Below are 12,365 nucleotides of genomic sequence, written 5' to 3'. Positions count from 1 at the left end.
AGATCTGTTAGCCACCTCAGGTGGCTAATATAAAAACTCTTTTTTTTTTTTTCAAGCAATGTTTGTTGGTTTCAGTACTTTGTAATGCAGAAGTGAAGGGAGAAGAAAAAGTGAATTATTAAAAAAAAAATGCTAATACATTTTAAGCGAGGGCAACAAGGCACACAATTTGTTTCTTAAAGGAATAGATGGATTTTTCAAAAAATGAATATTACAATTTTTATTTTATAAATGTTATCCACATACACGTTAACGAAAATAGGATTTCTGTTTGTCTCATTCTTTTTGAGTCCATTCCCAAGACATCCACATCAAGACATTTTGAGATTTTGAGTCATGTGGTCCGCTCTATTTCTTTATCCGAGCGGTTCCCAGCCGCTATAGCCTTAAAATACACATTCATCGTCATCATTCAGTCAAGAACCAACTTTAAATTTGAACCATTCAAATGCATTTCTCCAAAATGAATGGTGCAGTTACTCCTAATGCTTTAATGCTTTGATGCAGAAAGCTTGAGTTTAGTAAGTGACGAGCCGATTTGCTATTTGAGTCGACCTAAAAATTAGGTTGACAGCCACGCGCTTTTATTTTGTAATGGTTTCAAAATAAAAGCAGACAATGGGAAATTCGCAGCACGAAGCTATGCAGGTTGATTTTTGACAATCGACTAGAAATGGACCCACGGCCCGGGTTTGAAACGGGACCCCCAGATCCGTCCCTCCACCCATCCTCCATATGATCCACCTCCAATGAGGCATTTTGTAGAAAACGCTCTTAATTTCCAGTTGGAATGTCCACCCTTTCTCCCCCCTCTGATCCTTTTGAAAATACAGCCAACCAATCTACACATTTGCAAAACATTCCTTTATTATAAATAAATCTTCTTTTTGTATAAAAATCAGCATGCTTCAACCATGGCATTTTACAGGTTCACGACCCGTGGCTACGGCCCGGTTTAGCCACGACAGCAGGAAGAAACACACTCATCTCAGTATGCAAGGGCGATCCATCAGACAACGGTGAGACAAGAATGAAAAAATCGTCACGACCACAAAAATACTTACAGGTAGAGAATAACAACAAACACGTTTCCAGTCTCATAGGGTTTTTCTGCTAGTTTCACTTTTTTTTTCTTAAATATCTTTTAAAATTTGTAATCTCGTAAATCTCTCTCTCTCTCCCCGCCCCCTCCCCCGTCTCTTCCATTTTTAATACAATGTCTACACGGTTTTATTTCTTTTTTAATGTTTTTTTTTTTTTTTTTTGCTGTTGTTGTCGTCGCTGTTGTTGTCGTTTCGGTTCGTTTCACGTTACTTCATGGGTTTCCATGGCAACATTTTTAATTATTATATTTTTTTATCGTTCAGTCCGTCGCTCTGCTTTTTTTTTTTTTGTTTTTTGTTTTTTTCAAACTGTGAAGTTCATGGGAGGACCGATGTGCTGTGAGCGGGAGGAAAGCAGGCACACTGATTGGCCCCTCGGTCGGTGTGGTCCCGCCCCTCCGTGGTTTCAAGGGATTGATGCGGAACAAGAACAATACGAAATGTCTCATGCTTGGTTTCCATCGGGAGGGGGGGGGGAGCCCTGTTGGTCCGTCCTTTCCGGCCGATCAGCAGCGAGCGATGGCTCCCCCTCCTCTCTCTCTCTCTCTCTCTCTCTCTCCCCCTCTCCCCCCCCCTCTCTCTCTCTCTCTCCCTCTCTCTCTGGTCCAACTCCTCTTCTTCTGCAGGTTCTCCGGTCACTTCAGATTGCGTGGTTGCTGTAGCTGACGTACGTCGTCTTAGTTGATGAACCTGCACGACGACGCAGGGGAGGAGCGAGGGAGGAGAGGGGAGGGATGGCGGGCGGGCGATGGCGGGAGGGGAAGTAAAGGATCAGAGGAGGCCGAAGGAGGCGAAAGAGAGAGAGGGCGAGAGAGACAGAGGAAAAAAAGGAGACATTGTTTGAGCGAGGGGAATACAGGAGGATCAAGAAGAGATGAGAGAGCGGAGGGCGAGGTGAAGGAGACGGCGAGCGGCGGAGGGATGGGGCGACAGCGGGGGAGGAGTGGGGGGGGGGGGGGAGAGGAGAAGAAAACCTGGTCAGAAACAGACGGGGAGGGAGACGGGAGCCGAGCCGACGAAACAACCCAGAAAAAAAAAAGAAAAAAAACGAAAACCTCAAAAAACAGAGAACCTCTCAGAGCCGATAGCGGCGGAGACGCTGATGTCAAATTGTTACCTGAGTATTTCAGCGGCTGTTTTTATTTTCTGTATTTTTTTTTTCATGTCTTTTGTTTGTTTTTTTTTTGTTTTTTTTTTGTCAGACCCATTATGTCTCCAGTCCCCTAAAGCATTTCCTGGTAAATGTCAATGTTTTTGCAACAACCGCGGGCGGCAAACTGTTCTATTTTGTACGTTGATGCTTTTACACCAGGCTTTTATTCTTTCTTTCTTTCTTTCTTCCTTTCTTTCTTTCTTCCTTTCTTCCTTACTTTCTCCCTTTCGACATCTTGCCGTTACTCTGAAGCAGAAAGGGAGAATTCGACCGGGGAGGAAATCAAACTAATACACGTTGCACAGTGCATTGTAGCAGACAAAACATGCCTGAAGCTGCATTTTTCTTTTTAGCTTCTTTTTTTTCATTTTTTATAACTAACATTTTTTTGGCAAGAAGACTTCCACCATGCAATTCCAGCGTTATGCTTTCTAGTGTTTCATAACAAAAAAATAATGTTCCGCTCTGTGTGTTAATTGGGTTGAAAAATGCAGACTTGTAAAACTGTGAGGTACCTTCTGTCATAACAAGGGGATTGATGAGGCTTCTGGTTGAGTTTAATTAAGATTTGTGAGGTGGACCATGATTTCAATTGTAGTTACTTCATGATGAAAGGTTATGACACGCTGGCATTTCCGTGAAGCAAAATGTTCAGATTTGGATTAATGGGCCATTAACTCCAGTCATAGATCCATAGTTCAAATTAGGGGGCGGGGGGACTCTCCGCTCTTGTCCCCTGGGAGCGGTTCCCACACTCAAAACATTTCACCGTCCCCCATGCCGGAAAAAAATCATTACCTTCTGATTTTGGATCCTTAAATGCGATATGAAATGATGGATTCCTGCGATTTTATGCGCCAATGTCCAGAACTTCAACGCACGTCGCGTCGCGCCGGTAAGGGGCCAAAGCGAGCGTGGCGACCCGGGTGTCATGTTCACATTCAGAGCCGATCGAAGCTGGAGCCGGAAATAACCCGGGTCTATTGCAGGGTCCTTTGACCCGGGGCTGAAACCCGGGTGTAACCTTTCCAACTGGTGACAAATGCCAGATGTTTATCGGGTGTTAGACTTCACCGTGTCTACTTTGGTGCCAGAAGATTCTCCACTTAGGTGGATTTCTTCCTGCGCCTCTAAATACCGTCCGTCAGACGCAAACAGCTTTTTCAGCTCTCCACCGCATCGGCTGAATAAATCCGCCGCAGCTTCGTCGCTGCGTCTCAGATATACGATTTGGCGGGACCCACCGCTCGCTAAACGCAGCCCAGCTGATACGAAGGCTGTCACGGCGTTTTATCTGAGCCACTTCTACCCCTCACAGTATTTATAGTTACCATCTCATACGCCTTGTTCGGCTAATCAATACCTCATTAAGTTCAATTAAGTGTGCCATTGGTGGAATCTAACAAGTATGTGGGAGTGCAGCCATCCCACAAGAGATACATTTTTTTGTGATACACAACAAATCCTTTATTCTGTTTTTTTTTTTTTTTTTGATATAATAAAAATATATAATATATTTACATTTGTCAGCATTTTGTCTAAAGTTATATCAAGTCATAGTAAGTAACACTTGATACCAAGATAAATCTCTTCAAGTATCATCCTCTGGTGTTTGAGACTGTTACACAGCACTGCGTGTATACTGTATGTATGTTCAAAAATGTTGTGATTGTGCCGTTCTTTATATTGTTGGTGTGACGCTGCGATCCATTATATGTATAGTTACAAAAGCTCGGTGTGCTCTTACTCACTGTTGGTCTCCATACTATCACAGAGCTCTGTCTTGACCTCTCCGTTGGGCCGGTCTCCGCCCTTCTGGGTCAACTTCCCCGACATGGTGGCTGCTGTCACAATGGCCTGTGTTAAATGCAACAATATTATTCAGTTCGCGCGAGGCGGTTCTACATCTACGGAATGGGACAAGAGTGAGGGAAAAGAGGCATGCGACTGCACACAAAGAAATTATACAACTTGTGATATGTGTTAGAGTTATGAATGATGAGGGTGCCATTTGTGTCCCCCTGATATTACGTTGACAAATATGCATGTAAAGTGGGGGTAGGCCGACTGATCGGACGAAAGAGCTATCCGTTAAGAATATTATGTTTTGTCGGATCATGGTTCACGTTTGATCAATTCGGGTTCATATCCGGATCTGAGGAATCTAATTTTCCCATCATTTGGTCTCTCTTTCTACTTCACAATAAAAGCGACTGGCTCCTTTAGCAATTTTTTAGGCAACTCTGTTTATCTCCGATTCCGACCATCTGACCACGGGCTATAAGGGTTCTTTTTAAGGATACGAATCCGATTAAGATTATCATGCGATCAGCCCCCCCCTAATGTAAGGCAGCGGTAAAATAGTTTTTAGGCTTAAGTTAAGGGTCCTATGTAGCAACACTGAGGAAACCGCATCTCCGTCCGTCCTTGAAACATCATTTTTGAGACAAATTCTTTATAGATTATGAAACATTTACATTTTAGTTGTGCATAATATTTACTCAACCCAAATAAATATTTGGAATATTCCACAAATAAGACGTTCAACAACAAGTTGCATCATGAGTTTCCTGCGGGAAGAAAAGTTCTCTTATTCCTATTTTCTGTATTTTCAATGATATTGTGATATTGACTGAGAAGGTCACACTCAAAGTACAACTCTGTTACCAAAATTATAACTTGAAATGAATTCACTTATTTAGTTAAAATAGATGTAAGGTTAATCATTACAATATGCTTATTTTCCTCACATCTCACATATTTGCAAAATATATATTATATATAAATAATATAATAATATAATATTTGCATGTATAATTCTATGTTAAAAACCCTGTTACATCAACCCTGTAACTCATTTAATCCATCTCCAGCAAAGTAACTTTGTAAAAAATGTGATATTATTACCTGAGATTGGTAAATACATTTTTTTGGAAATGGTTACAGGTAAATGCATGTGAAAAATTATTAGTAAATGAAGTTACACTTTTAAGACAATTTTAACAGCCAAATGGCACCAAAATCGTGGAATCTCCCAAAAAATGATCCATGAACATGAAATGAATAATTCCTCGTGGTTATATTTTTGTGCCAGTAGTGACAAAACCATCAATTCCAATTGAACATGAAGGCCAACGGAAAAAACAATGATGACAAATGCATGAGGTTTCTGCATGAAGTCTTATTTTATTGTATTTATTTTCTTCCTGTTGCCCTGGAAACCTCTTAAAGTGATCACGTCTGTCCCGGTCAAATTGTCAAACACAATAAGCAGATGATTTTTTTTTTCTTTATTTCTCATGCAGATTACAATCTAATGGTATCAATGGCTCTGCCGAGCCTGACACAGGATCCACATTTTTTTTTTTTTGTTTCGTTCAATTAGTACCATGAGAAAACAACACATCTAAAATAAAAAAACACCGCAGTGGAGCGGAGATCGCTCCCTCTCCGTTACACATTTACGCCACTGCTCTACACCTGCCGCATTTTTACCAATTATTCTAATAGTTTTAAATAAATGTCACCCTTAAAGTAATTGTCGACACGATTTAAAGTTTTCAATGAAAATGTTATACTGTAAGTGAAACCAACAGCCACTGCAGACAGGTTATCGCAAGGCGAAGTGTCATGGGAGTAAAAAATAAATATAAATATATATCTTAAATATATATTTTAATGTATATATATATAATATATATTTTTTCCTAAATAAATATATATTATATTATAATACATATTTATTTTGGAAAAAAAAATACTACGGTAATTCTATATATTATATAGAATTACTGTAGTCAATTTTATTTTCCATATGTTGTCACGTATGAAAATACTCAAAATGAACACTGTAAAGGGGACTACTTGATTACTAAAAGCAAATGATTCAAACAGCACTCGTATCACAATGATTCCATCCCATGCTTCCCACTGTACCTTGAAACTGCGTTTGCGTTTGGGAACATTCTGCTCCGGGTGGAAGAGGATGATGTAGACTTTGGGCATGTAGAGCATCCCCAGAGACACGGAGGCAGACAAGCTGAGAGAAACCGTCAGCGTGGTGGTCTGGATGTACATCTAGAGAGAGAGAGAGAGAGAGAGAGAGAGAGTGAGCGGGAGAGAGAGCGAGACAGTTGGTCAGGGATGGTAGTTTTTGGCATTAATCCAAGGCAGCACAGCCACACAGAGGGAAAGGTCGACATCTGGATATCTTTTCTCAGAAAAATCCGGGAGGTCCCTCAGATCCTCAGCGAAAAAGAAGAGAAAGAGGATGTGAAAGGGGATAGAACGTGGGGGGGGGGGGGGGGGGGGGTTCATTAGGGTTGACACGGTTCACTCAGAAATCCAAAAACAAGGTTATTGCAAACGTTCTCCGGCACCACCGGGTGAATCAAACTCGCGCCACAAGGTGAATTCTCCGCCGCCGGTCGCACTGGACTCCCCCTCTCGGACGGCCCTCTCCTCTCGGAGAAGTCCCCGCACGCCTGGTACAAGCTGCGCCGTCTCGCATGAGAAATGTCACCCATCTGGCGTGAACAGCGGATAAGAAAAGGGAATAAAAAAATAATAGTTTGTCACACATTTGTTGCAAACCCTTTTGAGTCGGGTTCCGCGCGGGACACCGGGCCCCCGAATCAGCGGCTCTGGTTAATGAGATGTACAGTGGCAAGCTGGCAGCTGCACGGTGCGACGGGGAGGCTCGGAGCCAGCCGCATGCACGGACAGATGGACCGAAGGGAAGACAGAGACAGAGAGAGAGAGGGAGGGAGAGAGAGAGAGAGAGAGAGAGAGAGAGAGAGAGAGAGAGAGAGAGAGAGATGGGGCGAGGGATAAAGAGCGACGGAGCCAGTGGTTATAGCGGTGGGTCTCGGCGGGTGAATTTGGGCACGGCTTTAATGGCACAGAGCCAGAGAGTCGGGAAACATTACGCACACTCCACTGAGTTGCGACGGTGGACGGGATCGTATCTGCTCTGGTGAGGAGGCTGGAGGACGGATATAATGACCCTGGAGCTGTCAGACGTTCGTGGACACACGCGCGCACACACAGACGCACACACACACACACACACACACACACACACACACACACACACACACACACACACACACACACACACACACACACACACACACACACACACACACACACACACACACACACACACACACACACACACAGTGTAGTGGACTGGGCATTAGTCCTGTTTGAGTGACTGGTTTTGGAGGAGGACGGTGTTGGTGATGGACTTCACCCCAAAAAGCCCCCCAAGAGAAGCTCTGAGCACAACGGGCTCAATAGGAGAACACTGTGTGAGAGACAGAAACCAGTGTGTGTGTGTGTGTGTGTGTGTGTGTGTGTGTGTGTGTGTGTGTGTGCGTGTGTGTGTGTATGTGTGTACGTGTGAGACAGACTCCAGTGTGTGTGTGTGTGTGTGTATGTGTGTGTGTGTGTATGAGAGACAGACTCCAGTGTGTGTGTGTGTGTGTCTGTGTGCGCGTGTGTACAAACGTGCACGTGTCGAATTTACGGGAGGGAATACAACGAAGGACGAGAGGCGGGGAGCATGAGAAGCAGACGGAATGTTAAGGAGCGAAAGAGAGCGGAAGGAGTGGACGAAAGACGGCGAAGAAGGGAAATTCGTCAAGAGTGGGAGGGAGGGGTGGAGCGAGAGGAGGGGGCGAACGAGGGGGGGGGGGGTGGAGGCACCGGGAGAAGAAGGGGGGGATTGAGGTCTGGATGTGGGGAGAGGGAACGCCGGCGAACTGTACCCTGTCAGAAACCGCCTGGACGGACGCAATTAGCGACGGAGTGACAAGAGCCACGGAGCGCGGGAGAGAGGGAGGAGAGGGGCAGGGGGACGGGGGGCCGAGCCCGACTCTCAACTTTGGGTCTCGACAGAGTCCCCGGCCCAAATGTCAGCGCCGTCGCGGCGATCGAAGGGACGTTTCGCCGCCGCGAAAGTTCAGCGCGTAATTGGCTCATCAACGTCAAGGAAGAGCGGCCGCTGAGAGGTGCGCTGAAAGTCAGCTGCCACCGCTCTAATTCATGGATATTGATTCCTCTTCTCGGAGACGGCTCCAACCGGGACAAATGCACGACGTTACATAATATAACAGTTGAAGGGTTTGTATAAAGGACACGATAATCACACGCGGCGATTAAGGAGGCTCCGATCGCTGAAATGGACACGTAGATTTATCTTCCTAAATAGAGATAAATACCTCAATTTGGGTTTTTTGGAGTTGTCACCCAATTATCCTTATAATATCAGGATATGGATTTAGCATTTATAAATTACATATTCCTGCAACTTCCTGATGTGAAACCATTAAAACAAAGCAATATTGCAGGCAAGCAAACAGTTATGGAGCTGAATGCCATGCATAATTATCATTATAATATTATTATGATTATTGTATATTTATTCATCCTGCACAGAAATATCCTAAATATATTCATATTTATACCCACAGTCGATACTTGCAACCACACTGCTCCTGCCGCAGACTTTTACATATATCCTGTCCATAGGGCTCATTTTGTTTATTCTTTTTGTTATTTGAGAAGCTTTACTTTTTTTTTTTTTTTTTTTCTGCATAATGTGGCAAAGGAGCATATCGGACTTTTCATCCTTGTGACAAAATGAAAATAGGCGCTCTTGCGTCCTGCGACTGCTGTGGAATAACATTGAGACAGCGCCGAACCCAATGTAAATGACCTGAAAGTTTGCTCCGAAACATACAAAACCCCGATTGGCGCTTTGAGTTCAATATCGGGTCCTTTCACTGAGAAGACTATTAGGGAAACATGTTAACCCCGGGTTATTTATTTAAACACACTATACCAGCCACGTCAACAAATGATTATTCCAAATTAAGTTATTTCCATAACCTGACTATTGTCGGTAATTGCAGGATTACTATTCATGGAACCAGACTCGGGAGGAGTTTCTTTTGTTCCCCGTTACTCGCAGGCGAAGTTCGGCGAACAATGATTTCAGCGCCACCACGTCTCAAACCAAAAACGAAGTGGCATAGCAAAAATATATAATTTTTTGTTCAACTTATAAACAGACCAATTGTCCCATCCTCACCCATTGTTTGCAATTGTATTAGTAATTGTCATGTAATTGCATTGTTTGATTGCATTCCGCTGTTCCACCTTCCTGGTCCGGTGGGGAGCGAGAGGCTTCAAAACAGCTCCGGGGAATCAGGGAGGAAGGACCAAAAAACCCGGACCCGGCTTTTATTTCTTATTATTATTTTTTTATCAACGCGGTCTGAAAAAGGAGTCGGAAATCAATAAATAAATCATCTAGGACCGCGGGGTTCTGACGCCTGCTGGGAAGACAGGAACTCGCAGCTCAACGGCGTGCTTTCCATTGAACAGCAGGCGGACAGACAGACACAGAGGCAGGCCGGGTTGTCGATGCCACACCGCCAGCAGGGTGGACATTCACAGGGCCCAAACAACAGAAACATACACACACACACACACACACACACACACACACACACACACACACACACACACAGACAAACACACATGATAAGACTTCTAAGCCCCCTCTGTTCGCAGGGAGCCATTTAAGTGTGACCACTAGACCAGAGGAGTGAAATATCAGAGGGAGGTAAAAGTTACCAGATGGCCACCCTCAGTCACAACACGCACAGGCACACGCACACGCACACGCACACACACACGCACACGCACAGACATTCAATTACACACACTTTTAAATATGCATAAAACGTAGACACGCTGAACACACTTGACTGAGCTCTGACAGAGCAATAAGATCAGCGATCACAACGGCAGATTAATGAACGCAGTGGACTGTGTGTACGTATGTATGTGTGTGTGTGTGTGTGCGTGTGTGTGTGTGGGTGTGTGTGGGTGTGCGCGCGCACGCGTGTGCCGTACAGAGGGCCAGATTTATCCCGTAATTTGCCCCTTGTCTGCAAGATATCGTCGACCTTTCACCCGCTGCTCGTCAAACGCCCTCCCGCATGCGCTCGCACAACCCTCATCCTAATTTCATTCACACACACATGCAAACGACGCGGCGCTGAGAGGGATTTGTCGGAGACAACGCTCCCTCGCTCCCTCGTTAACTCTAATTGTTGTTTCCATCAACTCGCGACACGTGACTCATCTCACGCGTGACTGACGCACGCACTGACGTGGGCGGCCGCGTGCACGCGCGCGCACACACACACGCACACACACACACACAAAGGATTAGTGACAAACACACATGCAAATTGAAACACGTAGACGCGTGTCTCCACAATTCAATTCTTTCGAAACCTTCCCCTCAAAAGATATCGTTATTAATCCTATTTATCATGCTAAGTCAAGTCTTAGGGAGGAAAACCTGGAGAGCAAGGAGGGAGCAGAGGTAGAGGGATCGAGAAAGAGAGACAAAAATGAGAAAGAAAGAAAGAGAGCGACAGGAAGAGACCGAAGCCATGGAAGCAACGAATCTGCATGTCACCGTCTTGGCAAGACGCACGGTCGTCCGCTGAGCACGCAGCGGGAATGCCAGGATGTATTCCTCATCAAGGTCTCAATCTCTTTTGGTTTCAACGTGTTGATTTTTATTTTTTTTGCCCATGGAAGCTACTCTGATTTGGATAAATTGACAAAGTGTTGTAAAAAAAAAAACCAAAAGGCAATACATACACGTGGCAGAGGCAGATCACATAGCAGCAAACAGAAACCGTGTGAATAGGAATCAAAAAGGAGACCGTATGTTATTGCACTACCTGGGAAAAGGTAAAAGAATGTCAAATAATGAATTTTAACATCTGATCCCACCCCGGGCAGGCTGTTGCAAAGGCTGCGGGGGCCTGACAGCAAAGTTCCCCGTCTCCTTTGGTTCCAGGCTCGCACTCCGGGATCTCTTCAAAAAAAAAAAAAAAAAAAATGGACCTAGCGGAGGAGCGCAGCCCGAGCTCCGGCTCCTGCGAGGCTGAAAGGTCAACAATATAACCAGGAGCCAAACCTGTATGAGCCGCGAGCCTGAGTCACCCGCTGCGGAACGACCACATCATCCTCAACCTGTTTCATAACAGATTCACCTCAATTGGATATGCAAGAAGCCACAGACTTATTCTGATATGATTCTGTCTCTGGGAGCCCAATCTGTATTTTGGAAATTTGAATTGTTAGACATGATTTTGTCTCAATGACATAGTTGAGAACTGCAACAGAATCAATTTTGTTCTAAGTTTTGAAAGAGAGCACAGCGGAGGCGTGACTAATCGTGCATAACAATGTCGGGCGCCATCTCGGTTCCCGTAGGGAGGGGCGCGCGGACGCGAGAGCGAAGCCGGCGCCGGCTGTAAACGGGGCCTTCACCGACAGCGACTGGGTGCTCAACTTCCCGAGTGCAAAATGATTCCCTTGAGCAACTGCGTGCGCATCTCCGGCGGTAGCGCGCCCACCTGCATGCACCCGTGTCTGCGCGCAAATGGGTGGCGGAGGCGTTTTGGCGGGTCGCGACCGGCTCGCGTTACCGAGCAGTCGGCAGTACTCATATGTTTGTCTGGACTCTGCAAAGCGGTGTCTCTGTCACTTATTTTCATCTGCTATTTTTTGCCTATGCCATTCGTACCGGACCGGTGATATTCCCGTGAGTTTTGTTTGGGGCGGAATCACTTGGGGTTAGAGGGCGCGGGGCCTGGTTTGCTGACGTAGCCGGTAATCTGTCCAAACCGTGGCCGGATTGCTGTCCACACTTCTATGAAATCCGATCACAGTGCCAGCCAGGCCACGGTCGGGTTGTCTTCTGGCTGATCGGATCTCAGATGGTGTCAGATCGGATCTGGTGCGGTCCCGACCTGACAGTTTATGCGTCCCGGCGTGATCACGTCAACATTGAGACGACAAGTGGCCTTTCAGATAATTAACAGGAAGTAGCATTCTAAGGTGTGGCCGACAAAGGGGCGTGGTCAAGCACCGGCTGCGGACGACAGCGCGCTTCCCTTCCTCAAGCTGCCTCGAATCGGTGCTGATTGGTCCGACTCGAGGCAGGGAGTTTTCTTAATGTTTTGTCTGTTGTGCAAAGGGGGCCGACGCAGGGGCTCGTCAGCAGCCCAGCG

General features: G+C 45.5%; 1 protein-coding gene across 1 annotated transcript in view; it reads right to left on the bottom strand.

Moving 5' to 3' along the window:
* Nucleotides 1-1,743: 1,743 nt before the first annotated feature.
* grm8a (glutamate receptor, metabotropic 8a) overlaps nucleotides 1,744-12,365 on the bottom strand; it is a gene marked incomplete at both ends in the record, with an annotated part of 156,893 nt that continues 146,271 nt past the window's right edge. The window contains 3 exons of the mRNA XM_080022051.1: nucleotides 1,744-1,793; nucleotides 4,008-4,113; nucleotides 6,193-6,333. Of these exons, the coding sequence (XP_079878177.1) occupies nucleotides 1,744-1,793; nucleotides 4,008-4,113; nucleotides 6,193-6,333 (297 nt within the window). The remainder of the gene's footprint in view (nucleotides 1,794-4,007; nucleotides 4,114-6,192; nucleotides 6,334-12,365) is intronic.

This window comes from Zeus faber (assembly GCF_960531495.2).
Source record: "Zeus faber genome assembly, chromosome: 21".
Classification (NCBI taxonomy): Eukaryota; Metazoa; Chordata; class Actinopteri; order Zeiformes; family Zeidae; genus Zeus; species Zeus faber.
Note: the sequence above shows the minus strand (reverse complement) of the source record. Positions and strands in the feature narration are given on the sequence as shown.